Genomic DNA, 18140 nt, shown 5'->3' on the forward strand with positions numbered 1-18140 from the left:
ATAACTGGAATAAGTGTATACTGGGGGGGTATCGGGGGGTCTCCATATGGTCTTTTCACAATCCTGTCCTGGGCTTTGATTGACAGCCCGGTGTGTGTGTAAGCGTGTCTGTGTGTGCGTGTGTGTGCGTGTGCGTTGGATACGCCTACCGGGCTCATCTCAAGTCAGCAAAAACAAAAAAAAACCCTAAGAGGGTCTCCTTTCGGCGAAGGGCCGGACGGGGCGGGAATGCCCCAGGTGACATCAAAGCTGCCACCGGCCAATGGCGGCGCTGGGTTGGGCTTGAGCTTCTCACCACCTTATAAGCGCCTCTCCAGCGGGGCTTCTCTCTGACAGCTTCTGTGTGGGGTTCGGGGGTCTAAGTTGTTCCAATCTCCTGCAGAGGACACAGCGCAGGAGATGAGCTGCTGAGCCAACGGGGAGGCTCTTTAGGGTGAATCGGCCGCAGAAAAAGAAAACGTTTAAAAAAAAAAAAGGGGGACTACAAGAGGCGGGGGGGAAAAAGGAGACCTTTCTTCATTTTTACGGACGAGGCGAGCCCACCGCGGCGAGGGGCTAAGAAGCAAAGATGGAGAACGCTCACATGAAAAGCACCGAGGAATGTCTGGCCTATTTTGGCGTCAACGAGAACACGGGTCTGTCTCCCGACCAGGTCAAGAAGAACTTCGACAAGTTTGGACCCAACGGTATGTTAAAAAAAAACAAAAAAACCCAATTTCATGCATTTTAGATCCTCGGAGATCGGTAGTAGACGTCGCCGTCTCACCTCGAGGGGGTTTATTGGGCTGAATGGTTTGGGTTCACGCTCCGTAGGGTTTTTTCCCCTGGATTTACCAGGTTTGGGTTTTTTTGTGTGTCGCGTTTCGTCGCTAGGGGGGTTTCCCGGTTATGTCACCATTTAGGGGATTTCGGCCCCCCGAGATCGCAGGCAATAGATACAAAGTTTAAGGCATTGTCGGGAGATGGAAAGGAACTCAATGAGTTGACCGGTAAGAGGTGACAACCACAGGAACTTCGCGTCTTCTTTCCTATGAAAAAGGGGGATATTTCTCCGGTTTGTGCCCATGGGAGAGGTCGGGGTGGGGGGTAAAGGGGGGTAAATATCACGGCGGGGGAGGTAAAAGCATCGGGGAAGGGGGCAGAATGCTCTACAGGGCTCAGCGAGGGAAGAATCCATAGAAAGTTTGTTACAAAGTTATTCTTTCTTAACTGTTTCAGGACCAGGTCGCTCGTATCTAATGAGATAGGGGGGAGTGAAGGAGGGAATGCGTGATACGGGGGTCTGGGGGGTCTGGATATTTGAGGTGTCGTTAGCCAGAGCTGTATTGGGGGGCAATCATTTCTGGAGCATTTACACAAGACGTGCAATAATATCCGGGTTATCCGGGAGACCGCAGAGACCTCACTCCAGGCAGACTCGGTTTAGAAGGCAGGGGGTCGCGGCGGGGCGAGGAATGAAGCCCTTCCACTGAACATGACACATGTAGAGGACACGGCATCTGCTCTTTGCTTCATGTCACCTTCCAGGGAGATAAGAAGAGCTGAGGATCCTCGGCAGACAGGCCCCGCTCTCGTTACTCAATACTTACTGTCCGTGCGGAATGCGTGTGCCGGTGGCCCCGCGTGACGCACGCTTTCTGCATTTAACACGGTTCTCGCACGCGTGTCTGGGAATAGAACAGAGAGCGGTGCGGGGGGCTCTCCCCGAGAACGCATTACACAGGGGTTCCCGGCTCGTGTTACTATCATTATCTTTTACTGTCCCCCGGGGGCCGTGCGGGGATGTCTCTAAATGTCACATTCCCGCCTGCGAGACATATTTATAGGGCTGTAACTTTATGAGAATCCCCCCCCGGGGGGGGCTGTCTAATTCTAAAGAACCGCAAGCGCTAAAATAGATTGCAAGCTCTGTAGGGCAGACTATAGAACCTCCAACGTCCAGGGCGGCGGGGTGGCTGCAGGCCCCTGACACGGAATTTACCCCGGGACAGCATTTAATGTTCATCGGATTCGTGGTGTCCCAGAATTGTATCCAACACAGTGACACAATGTTATTATTCCGCACGTAGCGCCATCATAGTCCACAGCGCTGTACACTGGAGGGCGCATCGCATTCCCGCTCTGTATGTTCCTAGCGATATATGGTGTTCCTGTTCTGTATTGTGTTACCCTTTTCTACACAACTCGCACATTCCTGGCGATATCTATAGAGCGGGATTACGCCACAAATATCCTACACATCCCGGGCGGCGCGCAGAGGGCAGATAGGGAGCTCTCGCTGCAGACCTGCCCCGCACGCTCCGCGCATGGACGGCAAACGACAGACGTGTCATCTGATGCCACCACCTTATACAGACACCTCGGCTGTGTCCTTTCACGGAAAATGATACATTTTTGATATTAATCGGTTCTTAAGGTTCTAGAACGGAAACACTCGCTAGAACATTGTTGCGTTTGGTTTATAAGGCAGGCGACTAGTTCTGTTAACCCCTCAAGGGCTGACCGCCCGCTGCAGCAGTGACAGGGTTAAAGGGCGCGTGAGGACTATTCGGGGCTAGAATGTGCGCCGGAGGCTGCCAGCATTGCTGTGTTATACAGAGATTTACCGCTGGGTGCATTCTGTTCTCTGGGTGTTTGGATCGTACATAGTAACTGCGTGACCAAAGCGAATACACAGGAGGGGGGGATTTACGAAGCTTTTACGGCTCGGAGCACGCAGACCCACACGCTTCACTCCGTTACATACGTGTAACACCTGTAACCATTACATACTGTGTTATTAATCCGTTTCTGCTTCTTAAATAAGAATTGTGATCATCACAACACACGCACACACGCTAACACTCACGCTAACACTCACACACATATATACCGTATATATATATATATATATATATACAAGATTTAAGAGATGGAGGAAATCTCTCTATGGCTTCTTGTTTGAGAAGGATACCCACATTTGATAAAAATAATACTAATATTAATAATAGAAATAATCATTTTTGGTATATTTAATTTAACTTACATTTTTATATATATATGAAAAGCGTATTGTGGTCTTCAGGACCTTTTCGGAGACCGTATTTAATGCCAAACCCCGCAATTACCCGATTTCTCAGATATGGAAGCATTTACACACACATATATATATTTTATATTACATTACATATTATATGTTTTATATATATTTATATATTTTGTAAATGCAGTCAATTATTTTACGTAACGTTAAACATTTTATTTTTTTTATACATTTCATTAAACTCAAATACTTGACACTTAATTAACATATTTAACCCCTTAATGACAAAGCCCGTACATGTACGGGCTCAAAATGCATTGTTTTTAATGGGTTTAGGCACCGCCCATTGTCCTTAAGGGGTTACATAAGAAAAATGTATGTATTAAAAAATATATATATAATTTGTGTATACTATGGCATCAGCCATCTAAGCTTCCTGTTCTGCATGATTATTCCTCCCCAGTAGGTTGCTCCTCCCCTTCCTGGGCACACTTGCTATTGTTACTCAAAATTTATCTGCTATAAATCTTGAAAAATTATGATGATGATGATGATTAGAACTCATAAGAACTATCTCTGCTTGGTTATAATTAATTTTAATAATTTTCTTCAATTAAAAAAGTAATAATATTTTTTCTCTCTTTTTTCCCCATTTTTCTCCCCGCGGATCAGAGCTCCCTGCTGAGGAAGGTACGTTTCATACTGCGGCGGTAATAGGGGGCCCATACTTGTGTGAATTTTAAGGGGGTCCATACCTTTACGTTTAAAAGGAAAACAGACAACAAAAGTGGGGTTTATAAAAATTTTATATTTATAGCAATTTTTATTTCATTTTTTTTGTTATTAAGAATAATTAAAAAATTCTACATTTCTAATATTTAAATTACAAACTTCCAGAACTATTAAATATTTATCGATTTGTATCGATTTATCACGAGGAACCCACGTTTACTTTTGACATCCAAAATAATGGATCGGGAAAAGAATTATTAGCGCTTGGAGTTGGAAGATACAATGTGTCGGGTGCCACGTCTTACCGGTTATTTTGTATTTTAGGAAAGTCCATTTGGGAGCTGGTTGCAGAACAGTTTGAGGATCTGTTAGTCCGAATTCTGCTGCTGGCTGCATGTATATCATTCGTGAGTATACATAGTATGACATCATAACAGAGAATGACGCAGGGCAGCTATTGGTTAAAGTGAAGAATAGGGAAGATGGAGTGTTTAGCCGAAGAGGTCTCTTCTTCAGAAGAGGACCTCCGAGATCTCGAAAGTTTATGTAGCATCCCATATTTTTTCTATGTTGGCCCAAAAAAAAGTACCAACTTAGACTCGAAACACCAGCGAAGTCTTACCGAAGGACGCATGTTATTGGAACCCGGTGGTACAGAAAATAAGACCACCGGCAGTGAAAGGGTCTTAATATTTAGAACATACAGGGGTATAAACGATAGACTTAACATTAATGTTTTAGAACTTCTTGATCCCAGGAGGAATCTGATCGCCTTGTTGAGTCCTGATAGATTTTTTTTCCCCCCAAAGTGGCAAAATTAGAAAAAATAACTGAATTGGGTTTTTTCTTCCTTCTTTTGGATCGTTAGAAGGGGGGCTGGTGAACTTTTTCCAACCTAAATTACTAAGTTACTAAGTTAATTACTATGTTACTTGGGTAGAATACCTATAATTGTCTATAAACCGTCTATAAACTCTGCGCCTGGTCGGTGAGCGTCAGCATTTGAGATGTTTTATCTCTGGAGATACGGCAGATATTATTTATTATTATTATTATATACATTGTATGTACACGGCGTGGGCTTCCTCTGGAAGGTTACGTGTATTGGAGATACATTGTTTCACTGTGTCCTGCAAACAGCGACAGGTGGTTGCCGGGGCCCTATGTCCAGTGATGACGTGATCTCTCGTGTGGCTTCTCCTGGCCTATAAATCCATCGCAAACCCATCCAACATACACACACACACACTAACACCCGTTACTGGAGCACACGCACCAAGCGCATTATATGATCCTGACGACACCATATAATACATAGATTAGATTACGTAGGGTACATACATACGTGTAATACAGTCCGTAGACACACATGCTGGTTGGAGGACACGCGCTCAGATTTCACCCTGTCACCCGTAACCCTCCTCCCCAGCACCCCCCGCTCCGTGCCCAGGCCTGTGACTCCCTCCCCATGAAAGGGTTAAGTCAGTTTTCACCCTGACCTTTTCTTTTCCCAATGAGCGGCACATTCTGTAAGTTAAATTTGTCTTGAAGATAACTTGATCCGGCCAGTGGCCATCTCAAGTGTCAGACAGCTGCAGGGGGGCCAGAGGACGAGGCCAGGCAGAGACACGGGAGGCCGAGGGTGTCCCTCGCCCCCCGTGAGTGACAGGCCCGCGTGGCATGTGTTTTCAGAGGGTGACAGCTGCACGAAGCATGAGAGGGCCCCATATAATAGCTGTAAATCTACCCCGGTGTAACCCAAGAGGGGGGGCAGTGACACGGGTGTCACCTTTATGGGGTCCAGGAGAAACACGGGGCGACACGGAAAGTCACTGATCACGGACAGACTTATTTAACACATAGGATTTAAAAAAAACTGAGCTTTTAACCCTTTTCTGTGCTTTGTTGCTAACCGTTGGCTATGAAGGGGTTAATTTAAATTAGTGCAAATTAACTTAGTAGCGATTTGCCAAAACGGCGGCAAATTTCATGTTACTTTGGGGTGGCTGGGATTCTGTAAAACAATTTAGGTGGACGGACCGAAGGTAGCCAATGGGAGATGGAATCTCAGCCCCGTTTTGCTCCCATTGGCTGCACGGTGTTCTAATTTAGAACGCTGACATTCACATACAGACTCTAAATATACATTTGTATGGCATGTATCCTTCATGCGTGTGCTGCTCGGTATGCATGGAGGGTGCGTGTAACCCGAGCACCCTGAAAGCAGAATCGTTCCCGTAAATCATCGATCTGTTTTATCATGACTGGTAGAAGTCCATGGGATGCCATAATATTCAGAACACGGAGGTTCAGGGGTCCCTGTACCCCTCGACAGGGATGTGCGGACCCCCTTTTTGACATCCTTTCCATCTTGCAGGTCCTGGCCTGGTTCGAGGAAGGCGAAGAGACCATCACCGCTTTTGTGGAGCCCTTTGTCATCCTCCTTATCCTCATCGCTAATGCCGTTGTCGGTGTGTGGCAGGTAAGAATGCAACGCTTGGGGGGTCTTTGGGGACGGGATAGGTAAATGTGTAAGATTACGTAACAGGTAAATGTCTAAGAAGAAACTGTTCTAGAAATATACATTGTAACAGAAAAGTGCATAATTTAGCGGAGTGTGGCCCCACTGGAGGTCCAGGGGCCTCCCCGGCAATCGGGAAAAAACCCACTACCACCGACACTATCCTATGCTATACGCGGCCCTCCTTATTAAACAATTTAACAAAAAACGTATCAGAAAATAGCACATTCTGCAGCAGCAGCGGGGTAAGGGCGATGCAGCGATATTTATGTATATTTACGGTATTTAGCGTTTACCGAAAACCCGTTTCCTTGTCGCTCGCAGGAAAGGAACGCAGAAGACGCCATTGAGGCTCTGAAGGAATACGAGCCCGAAATGGGTAAAGTTTACCGCAGCGACAGAAAATCTGTGCAAAGAATCAAGGCCAGAGAAATCGTCCCCGGAGACATTGTGGAGGTGGCAGGTGAGCTGGGGTGGTGTGTATTGGAGCTGGGGGTATTGCATTCTAGAGCTGGGGGCATTGCATTCTAGAGCGGGGGGCTTTTTATTTCAGACCTATCAACGTGTCATTGTATTTACTGACCATTTCTGTCTCTCCCTTCTAGTCGGTGACAAAGTCCCAGCTGACATCAGACTTATCAGCATCAAATCCACCACCCTGCGTATCGACCAGTCCATCCTCACAGGTAAGGAGGAGATCTGGGGTGCGAGAGACCTCTTTCTGCTCTGCCCGCGCGTCCTTCTGAGCCTCACGCGAACCTTCTGTCCTCCACAGGAGAGTCCGTGTCTGTCATTAAACACACAGAAGTGGTACCCGACCCCAGAGCTGTCAACCAGGACAAGAAAAACATGCTGTTCTCCGTAAGTAAATCTCCCTCGCGCCTCTCTACACCATGAGGGCGGAAAATAAATGCTGCGGACTAAAAAAATGTAGAAGATGGTGGAGACCTCCTTGCTTATGTTTTAACCTCTGTTCCTCACATTCCCCAGGGTACCAATGTAGGAGCTGGTAAGGCCATTGGCATTGTCATCGCCACTGGAGCCAACACTGAGATTGGTAAAATCCGTGATGAGATGGCAGCCACCGAGCAGGAGAAGACCCCTCTGCAGCAGAAGCTGGATGAGTTTGGAGAGCAGTTGTCCAAAGTCATCACCCTCATCTGCATCGCTGTCTGGATGATTAACATTGGACACTTTAACGACCCCATCCATGGCGGCTCCTGGCTCAAAGGCGCTATTTACTACTTCAAAATCGCCGTTGCCCTGGCCGTAGCTGCTATTCCAGAAGGTATGTCCTATCGGTTAATCCTGGCCAGGGTTGGACATAAGGGTGGCTGGGAGTATGGGAACTAGTAGACTCAACAAGAACATGGAGTGACCAATGAAACCATCTGCCCCACAAATCTGAACTAATCGTTAATAGTGACCTTATCTCACCTTCGATGACCTCCTGTTGTGCGGGGGTAGTGTCTGTGTGTCCAGCATGGGTTGGGATGACTTTACTGGGTAAATTACCATGGATACCTATCTCAGAATTACATTATTCTGGTTATTCTGGTCCTCGCACGGGGTCCTCACAGGATGAATATGTAGTTACTCCAACAATGGTTGAGTCTCATGTCTACTTACAGGTCTGCCCGCTGTAATTACCACTTGCCTGGCCTTGGGTACAAGACGTATGGCCAAGAAGAACGCCATTGTGAGGAGCCTGCCCTCTGTGGAGACTCTGGGCTGCACATCCGTCATCTGCTCTGACAAGACCGGAACCCTGACCACCAACCAGATGTCCGTCTGCAGGGTGAGAGCGCACCTCCTGGGGGCACCAAAGTGCAATTAATACATTAATTGTGTCTATAAGACTGTTGGAACATTTATTTTAACGGAATCAGTGTGGTTTGTGCGTGGAATTGTTGCGTGGCCCACGGGTAATCACACCATATTTTTTGTTGATTGGTTTATAACCATCTGCCATCTCCTTGCACCCCCGGCAGATGTTCGTGATGGACAAAGTTGAAGGAGATTCCTGCACCCTGAACGATTTCGCTATCACAGGATCCACCTACGCCCCCGAAGGAGAAGTGTGAGTCTACACATGGCTTCCTATCACCGACACACACTCACACTCACACGCCTCACTGCCGGCCCCTCGTAGACAACGTCCTTAGTCTTTTTTTGTTATTTTATATTAAAATAGTGAAAGCTGCGGCACATACACGGAGATGAATAGGTTACAAATAACGCGATCTCCTCGAGACCTTCCATTACTACATTTCCTTATTCCATTTAATTTTGTGTCCTCCTAAATCCATCTGTTTTCTCAATGAACCCTCATTCTCTCTATTTTCTCTCCGACCCCTGCCCTGTTACTCGCTCCCCTCATTCCCTTTCTGTTTCCATCCATCTTTGTCCGCTCCATCTCTTTATTCTTCACTCTGCAAACCCATCGTCCTGTTTCTCATTCTACCCGCTCTTCTCCCAAATGTCTTCCCGTGTCTTCTGCTCTCTCTACTACGATGTCCTCCTTTTTCCTTCTATTGCCTCCCTTCGACCCTTTTCTGTTCTTCCCCTGGTGTCCTTGACCCCATTTCTGTGGCACCCCTCTCAGTCTGAAGAACGATAAGCCTACCAAGGCCGGCCAGTACGATGGCCTGGTGGAACTGGCCACAATCTGTGCTCTTTGTAATGACTCTTCCCTCGACTTTAATGAGGTAAAAACCAAGAAGACTAATCCTTCCTTCTTTTTTTTTTTCGCCCTTTATCCCGTGTGGACTTCATCTAACCTACGCTTGGCTGCATGCGCTAAACAACACAGGAATTATTTCTAGCAATATAGGATACAATCCTACAGGTCAATGTTAGTAAAGCTTTTCCGACACAATGTAACAACTCCTCCTAAAATCCAAATACGGGATTAAGACGGAATAACTGATAGATACAATGTAACAACCCCTTCTAAAATACAATGTATGGGATTAAGGCGGAATAACTGATAGATACAATGTAACAACCCCTCCTAAAATCCAAATACGGGATTAAGGCGGAATAATTGATAGATACAATGTAACAACCCCTCCTAAAATCCAAATACGGGATTAAGGCGGAATAACTGATAGATACAATGTAACAACCCCTCCTAAAATACAATGTATGGGATTAAGGCGGAATAACTGATAGATACAATGTAACAACCCCTCCTAAAATCCAAATACGGGATTAAGGCGGAATAACTGATAGATACAATGTAACAACCCCTCCTAAAATACAATTTACGGGATTAAGGCGGAATGATTGATAGATACAATGTAACAACCCCTCCTAAAATACAATTTACGGGATTAAGGCGGAATGATTGATAGATACAATGTAACAACCCCTCCTAAAATACAATGTACGGGATTAAGGCGGAATAATTGATAGATACAATGTAACAACCCCTTCTAAAATACAATGTATGGGATTAAGGCGGAATAACTGATAGATACAATGTAACAACCCCTCCTAAAATACAATGTATGGAATTAAGGAGGAATAACTGATAGATACAATGTAACAACCCCTTCTAAAATCCAAATACGGGATAAATGAAGAATAGACTGAAACAGCTGGAAGATTTTTTATCTACTCAAAAAATCTCATACAAATTTGGTTACGTGTTCACATCGGCTGTTTAATTGCCATAAAAGTTATAGAACCCTATAGACTCGATTATGTTACTGCTTGACACATTTACTGAGTATTCACAAAGCATGGAAATGTAACCTTTTATGTTTTTGACATTAATGTGTTTGACCAGAAAGCGCTCGTGACCCCCGCCCCCCCCGTGGCTGATTTTATCTTGAAACGCGGAGCCAATGCCTGTTGTATATATTTTTTTTTACCAGTCCAAGGGTGTATTTGAGAAGGTCGGTGAAGCCACCGAGACTGCGCTGACAACTCTTGTTGAGAAGATGAACGTATTTAACACAGACGTGAGGAGCCTGTCCAAAGTTGAGCGCGCCAATGCCTGCAACTCTGTGAGTACAAGAAACTCTCTCTCATTCTAAATACTCCATATGCCTGCCGGCTGGTACCTATAGCCATGGGATCTGCCTACATTAAATCTCCAATTCCAGGACGAGTAGAGTCTTCTCCGCTATGTACCCATTCCATTCCAACCAAGTACCACGAAAGTATAACCTTCTCCTTCCCAGAAATATTGCCCATGCAGTGACATCTAATCCCTTCTGCCTCCACGCCACAGTTATAGAAACGGAATTCTGTAACATGTAGCCGTGTACCGAGGACCGCGCTATGCCAACCACCTGCCCTCAGCTCGTCAGGAGCGAGAAACTTAACTCCATTCCAGCTATCTGCCTCTTAATGATTCCCTGGGTTACATTCGCTCCCAAACACCTGCCGTCTCTGTATTACACGCGGCTCCCTCGTATGACTCGAGTAGAACATCACACGTCTCTGGTGTCACCGACCACTAACTGCGTCTTGCAGACCCTCAATCTCCACGGAACAGGGAAGCCCAGATTTAAAATGTGAATAATATCACCCTTTGTGGCATTAGTTGGCTTTAGTTCCGATACATTGTATCACCAGCCCCCAGATCTCAGTTAGGTTTCATCTAGAATATATAGTAGCGTGGACGCTGCGATGTCCCTCCTCATAACCCTCTGCGTCTCCGACCTTTCAGGTTATTAGGCAGCTGATGAAGAAAGAATTCACCCTGGAGTTCTCCCGCGACAGAAAGTCCATGTCTGTGTACTGCACCCCAGCCAAGGCTTCCCGCGCTGCAGTTGGAAACAAGATGTTTGTGAAGGTGAGGTGTTGAGGAACGCGTGGACTTGGACGTAGGGTCCCACCAGTGGCGTATTCTGGACTAAGCCGACTAGTCCGAAGCCTTGGGGGGCAGGCCGAAGGGAGAGCAGCAGCCCTTTTGCCGCATAACAATGCCCTATTGTGCAATAAGGCTCCCTGTAACGTCACTACTCAACGCGCCCGTTAAGAGGGAGATCACTGATCTTCTCAACAGGTCCAGTAACACTATGGAGAGCTGTACTGAGTTGGCAAAGCCCTCCATATTTTCCTACTACGCCATGCTTCCTTTAAAAATGGAGCTCTGGGATATGACATCATATCCTGACCCTCACTAGAAAGGGCAGCGGCGAGGAGCGGGGCTATTGGTGGGGCAGCCATGGGTTCCACATCGTAAAAAATATACGTTTGAGTTGTTTAGTCTTGTGGGGGGGTACATTAAATCAAGGGATTTAAGGGTTAAAATGAACATTTAAATAGGAAAACTAATCTTCTTTGTGTGTTTTGACACTTTCATTCACAGGGTGCCCCCGAGGGTGTGATTGACCGTTGCAACTACGTCCGCGTTGGAACAACCCGTGTCCCCCTGACTGCTCCCATCAAGGAGAAGATCCTGTCCGTAATCAAGGAATGGGGTACAGGCAGAGACACCCTGCGTTGTCTGGCTCTGGCCACCAGGGACACCCCACCAAAGAGAGAAGACATGGTGCTTGAAGACGCCACCAAGTTTGTTGACTATGAGGTACTGAGGGTCTCACGATAAGACCTCTTAAAACAGTTCAGAAAATGATTGCAATGGTTTTGCTTGTCCTTGAAGAAAACCCTTTATAATATCATCATAAAACATCTCTCAATGGCCTTCACCAGCCCGTTTCTACTTATTTCTATGTTTTGAGTGCCCCACCCTTTGCCCCCCAAATGCTAAGAAAATCAAAAAGCTGGTAGAGTAGTATATTCTATTCAGTTTTTTTTCTGCTTGGGGCAAGAATACACTGATAACCCCTAAAGCCACCATCAGTGGTAAGAAGAAGTGATGGCAGTTTGCTATCTAACATCCTCGTCCTCTTTTAAATGATGTTTGGTCATGTCTCTGACATCTCCATCATAAGTTTGTCTGTGTTCCAGAACACCACTCCATTAAAATGTTCTCTTACAGACCGACCTGACCTTTGTTGGATGCGTGGGTATGTTGGATCCCCCTCGTAAGGAAGTTGTAGGCTCCATCAAGCTCTGCCGTGAAGCCGGTATCCGTGTCATCATGATCACTGGGGACAACAAGGGAACAGCTATCGCCATCTGCCGTCGTATTGGCATCTTTGGTGAGGACGACGAGGTCACAGGACGTGCCTACACCGGCCGTGAGTTTGACGACTTGCCCCCCGCCGAACAGAGAGAGGCCTGCAAACGTGCTTCCTGCTTCGCCAGAGTGGAGCCGTCACACAAGTCCAAGATCGTTGAGTTCCTGCAGTCCTTCGATGAGATCACAGCTATGGTGAGTTCTACAAGGCCATCCAAGCTGGGGTGGCAGACCATGGGTGGTACGTCACGAGGTCTCTGTATGACACACTGTATCGTCTTTTGTCTTCCCTCAGACTGGTGATGGTGTAAATGATGCCCCAGCCCTGAAAAAGGCTGAGATCGGTATTGCTATGGGTTCTGGAACAGCTGTGGCCAAGACAGCTTCCGAGATGGTGTTGGCTGATGATAACTTCTCCACCATTGTGGCTGCAGTAGAAGAGGGTCGTGCCATTTACAACAACATGAAGCAATTTATCCGCTACCTCATCTCCTCCAATGTAGGAGAGGTCGTCTGGTGAGTGTTGTACCTGGATTTCGGAAACCCCACACCTCTAAGCATTCCATGGTGATTTCTCCACACGTTTGCTCCAGAACATCGTTCGTTACGATATGACCCTGTTTTTTTTTTTTCCATACAGTATTTTCTTGACTGCTGCTCTGGGTCTGCCTGAGGCTTTGATCCCCGTACAACTTCTCTGGGTGAACTTGGTCACAGACGGTCTGCCAGCCACAGCCCTGGGCTTCAACCCCCCTGATCTGGACATCATGGACAGGCCACCCCGTAGCCCCAAGGAGCCCCTCATCAGCGGATGGCTGTTCTTCCGCTACATGGCCATTGGAGGTTATGTAGGTGCTGCCACCGTCGGAGCTGCTGCCTGGTGGTTCTTGTACGCTGAAGATGGCCCTGGAGTTACTTTCTACCAGCTGGTGAGACTATTTTGCTCTCTTTCCTTAGTCCTTAACTTTCACCCCAATACTGTAATCTAGCCTGCGAAGAGATTGACCAGTCCTGTTACAGCATATTGTCCAGTTATACTGCAATTGCCCAGTGAGAGACATCTGACTTGTGATTTTAATCTCTCATCTTCTCTCTACCCCCAGAGCCACTTCATGCAGTGCACAGAAGACAACTCAGAGTTTGAGGGCCTGGAGTGTGAAATCTTTGAGTCTCCAGTTCCCATGACCATGGCGCTGTCTGTGCTCGTCACCATCGAGATGTGCAACGCTCTTAACAGGCAAGGAAATGCTTCTATACTCTCGCTTCAACTTCTGCCTTCATAAAAATTGTAAAAAACAAAAAAACAAAAGAAGAACTTGTATAACTTTACAGAATCTATAAGAGATCTATAAAATATCAGAGGAGGGGGAACCCATTTTTCTGCACACAGCTGACATCCTTCTTAGGAAGTGCTCTTAGGAGGGGGAGCAAATGAAACGTCTTCCCCGGTCTTGGCCAAAAGCCAACGTAGCTCCGAATAACTTCTGCGACGCTATCTTACGATCATTGTATCCATTGATCTTAAATTATTTTCTTCTTCTTACAGTTTATCAGAGAACCAGTCTCTGATCAGGATGCCCCCATGGGTGAACATTTGGCTGCTGGGCTCCATCTGCCTCTCTATGTCCCTCCACTTCCTTATCCTCTACGTTGAACCTCTACCCGTGAGTACAAACATCATACCAGACTCCTTCTCCATGTGCACAATCCCTGACCACTAACCTTTGGATGTCCCTGTGGGGACATCCAAAGGTCAAATGTCAAATGTGGGGACAAAGTCTTACGATGTGTCCTGTGCCACCCTTGTTTCTACCAGCGACTGCGCTCTTATGTTACATTATTTGACTCGTTCCGTTCCTCCTAACAGATGATCTTCAAATTGACCCCCTTGAACTTCACCCAGTGGTTTATTGTCCTCAAGATGTCCTTCCCCGTAATCCTGTTGGATGAGCTCTTGAAATTTGTTGCCCGTAACTACCTGGAAGGTAAGCCTCCTCACTTTCTATTGCCAGACGCCACCCCGACTTTGCCCAATGCAGTTGAGGTTCTCCAAAGGAACAATCCCGGCCCCTCTCACTCCCCAACGGATTATTTTATTGTTCTCCCCCTTCATTGTCTTTTTCCCCATTTTTCTTACCCTCCCCTATTCCATTATATTAATTTCTCTGTAACATCCATTATCCCATTAGCCTCAATCCAGACTGTGACATCAAACACGGGACGATAAAACCTATTTTTTCTTATAAAAACATATTTTTTGGGGGGGTAAATAGTTGTGCCCCGTGGCTGGTATTTTATCAAACAAGTAAGCTTTGTTTTTCGGGGTTTTTTTGTAAAAATGCAACCCCCGAAGCACCGTCTATTAAATAATTAATCGCTCTTCACACAACGTGGAGATGCAGACACTCTAGTGTTCGATGCGTCAGTCTGGAAAGGGTTAAATTTATCATCCTGATCGCCGTTCCTTTCACTCGATATTAAACTGGATTTTTTTTTATCCTTTCCCGTAGCATAATTTCTTTTCTCTCCACCTTCCCCGTTCCTGTCTAACAGGTATCCCATCATTTTATCGTGCATGAAATGCATTTCCTCCATGTTGTCTTACAAGCACTTCCTGTCTGCTTTGTCTGCATCCACTTCCTGTCTTTACCTACATCATTTCCTTTTCATAGTCCCCGGCTACAAAACTATTTCCCCCCCTGTTCCCTAAATATGTAAAATTCTGTTACCGTGACGACGCATTCCCCTCTAACACATAATACAGGAAACATACATGTTCTACATCCTGTTTAACATACTTCCTGTCCGCCATAATCACATATTCTGCATTCCCACTAACACTCCTCATCCTTATCTTCCTCTACCTCTACCACTACCCACCGACAATCTGCCTTCTTGCCCCGTACCTCCTGCCCCTGCCGGTAGCTGCTGCTCTGGGCATGCTTAGTAGGTCAACGAGCTTCAGGATGCCCGTTTGACGGCTCTGCATACGTGTCTCCGGCCGCCTTATGTCCCAGCGTTCATATGTTACACCGTCTGTAACATATGTATCCGTGTTCTACTGTGTATCCGCAAATAATGATGACATTATTTGGTTTTGTGAGGGTCTCGAATTTTATAAGTCGATGGGGGGGTTATGCACTAATAGGAGAGTTTGCAGTAGAGTTGAACGTTTCATCTCCCTGGTGTCACTATACAGTGTACAGGGTGTTCTAAATCTACTGGCCCTCAGGGGCCAGACCTTCGTAACACAGAAAACATTCAACATTTTCTGCAGACTCTGAGGTTAGTGAATACACCCAGAAGTAACAATTATGTGACATCATTTGTCAGCTTGAAATCTGGGGGTTTCTTTTGCTTTGTAACAATTGTGGCAGAAAGGTTCTAATCCCAACATTCCGATTAGAACCGCGGCCTCCGCTGGTAACGGCTCTCACTTGCATGGAAGCGGCAAGCTAAAGGGTTGTTTGTCACGTATTTTGGGCTTTCTTGGCGTTTTGCGTCTGTCGGAGCAATGCATGCTGGGAAATTGGTTTCAGAAACAAGGGCTATAGTGTAGTTCATTTACTGTTACAGTCCAGGTGAGTAACACGGGTTTTCATGCAATAAATATAGACAGGTTTTACAAAGCATTGGCCCGGACTTTTATAATGTCTGCAGTTTAGTATGCGATTAGGAAAAATCCCATGGATAAATAGCGTAATTCATTTATTTTTATCAAGATTTTATTTATTATTATTATTGATTTTATTTATTATTTTATTATTTTTCATCATATTTATTATATATTATGCATTATTGTTTTTATTTATTATTATTATAGATTTTATTTATTATTTATTGTATTTATTCTTATTAATTTTATTATTTCTTCTCATATTTATTATGTATTTATTATATTTATTATTTATTTTATTTTTTATTATTATCCATTGAGTTTCTCATAGCGTTTTATTTTTCTACAATACAGATATTGCGCTCGCGTATTTCCTGTATATGTAAATACCCAGAACGCCAAAAGGCCGACCAAATTATTACGCGGCTTGTGTCCGTGGGATTGATTTTTCAGGGCAGCCATATTCAATCTCGAGTACAAAAATATATATTTTAGGCTAGAAGAAAAGATCTTTTAACACGAATACTGACTGTCTCTTCTCTTGCTCTCTCCACAGAAAAAGAAAAAATACATTAAAAGGAATTCAGCGTTTGTCTGAAATAAAATCAGATCTCAGCCCAAATCTCCGTTCAAACTTTTCTGTTTCACATTTTTTTCTCCCCGAAAATCTTCCTTCTTTACCAAACATCACTGCCAACCTTATACCCTTTCGTGCCCCAAACCTGCCGAGTTTGAGGATACCCAGGATACGAGGGTTATGGATTTTTTGGGCTGTCTTTCTGGTTTACATGTGCCTTTTAAATCGTGCTTCCATTGTGACCCCCCTTTTTATAGCGCTCCCCTCTGTATAACGCCATGAATTATTCAAACCATTAACGTAAAGAAGCTTTCACCCAGGTGAAGGACCCAAAATCATTTTCCTCGCCCCCGCCGGTGTTTTGTACACGCGGCGTCCTGTTCTAATGCCCCAGCCCCCCGAGGGAGATACAGCTTGTAGCAGAAAAATGGAAGCCAGTTATAACCAAATGGAAACTGTTCTAGCTATTTATTAAAATTAAACAATAAGTTAAAATCTCAGTTGTCGTGTCCTTGATTTGTCGCGCCGCCCGGAGTCAGCAATAAGGTGATTGGTCGGCCGTATTTTTCCCAATGGGATGCTGACCGTGCCAAGTGCTGCCCCCTGCAGTATGTGGGGAGAATAGCAACTGAGTCCCTTATAGAATGCTTTATATTCACCAAATGATACATTTATGAAACTAGTGTATTGCTCATGGTGAATACGCACACACATACATGCACACCAACATACTCATATACATGCACACACACACATACATACATGCACACATAAACACATACGTATACATACACACGTACATACACACACATATACACACACTACTGTTCAAACGTTTGGGGTTTATTTCCATTAAAATAACATGTAATGGATCAGAAATCCAGCGCAGACGGGGTTAATGTTGTAAATGACCAGTGGCGACTCTAGAAACAGTATATAAGGGGGGGGCACACAAGATACCGCAGTCAAACTGGGGGGGGCATTAATAATTTCCACCATTAAATCTAGGGCTGCAACTAACGATTATTTTCATAAATCGATTAGTTGGCCGATTATTTTTTCGATTAAACGATTAATCGGATAAAAAAAAATGAATGTAAATTTTTCATTTATTTAAAATAATTTAATAAACAAATGATGTTAAATACAAACAGCAGAATAAAAAAACTTTGATAAAATGCATTTCTTGTCTTTATTTCCCAACCAGCTCCCCAATATATGCACATTTGAGCCCAAGCTTGCCACGCTGCCTCCCAGACATGCCACGCCGCCTCCCACATATGCCACGCTGCCTCCCACATATACCACTCCACGCTGCCTCCCACATATACCACTCCACATATACCACTCCACGCTGCCTCCCACATCTGCCACGCTGCCTCCCACATCTGCCACTCCACGCTGCCTCCCACATATACCACTCCACGCTGCCTCCCACATATACCACTCCACATATACCACTCCACGCTGCCTCCCACATATACCACTCCACATATACCACTCCACGCTGCCTCCCACATCTGCCACGCTGCCTCCCACATCTGCCACTCTGCGCTGCCTCCCACATATGCC

At 45.4% G+C, this 18140-nt stretch overlaps 1 protein-coding gene across 2 annotated transcripts; it reads left to right on the plus strand.

The window, feature by feature from the left end:
• Positions 1-501: 501 nt before the first annotated feature.
• On the plus strand, positions 502-17068 carry ATP2A1 (ATPase sarcoplasmic/endoplasmic reticulum Ca2+ transporting 1). Of its 2 annotated transcripts, XM_053471890.1 has the most exons (21): positions 502-686; positions 3695-3712; positions 4079-4161; positions 6132-6236; positions 6600-6738; positions 6881-6961; positions 7051-7136; positions 7266-7563; positions 7907-8073; positions 8267-8355; positions 8881-8983; positions 10157-10288; positions 10957-11082; positions 11602-11820; positions 12235-12570; positions 12671-12891; positions 13016-13304; positions 13479-13612; positions 13922-14039; positions 14243-14360; positions 16548-17068. In XM_053471890.1, exons 1-21 carry the CDS (start codon positions 569-571, stop codon positions 16565-16567), a joined length of 3000 nt encoding a protein of 999 aa, XP_053327865.1. In that variant the 5' UTR covers positions 502-568; the 3' UTR covers positions 16568-17068. The 2 variants fall into 2 exon arrangements, with proteins under 2 accessions (XP_053327865.1, XP_053327863.1); XM_053471888.1 differs by lacking the exons at positions 502-686; positions 3695-3712; positions 4079-4161; positions 16548-17068 and adding an exon at positions 14886-14928 and having other exon boundaries at positions 6138-6236.
• Positions 17069-18140: the final 1072 nt, after the last annotated feature.

Source organism: Spea bombifrons, chromosome 7 (genome assembly GCF_027358695.1).
Source record: "Spea bombifrons isolate aSpeBom1 chromosome 7, aSpeBom1.2.pri, whole genome shotgun sequence".
NCBI classification, from domain to species: Eukaryota; Metazoa; Chordata; class Amphibia; order Anura; family Pelobatidae; genus Spea; species Spea bombifrons.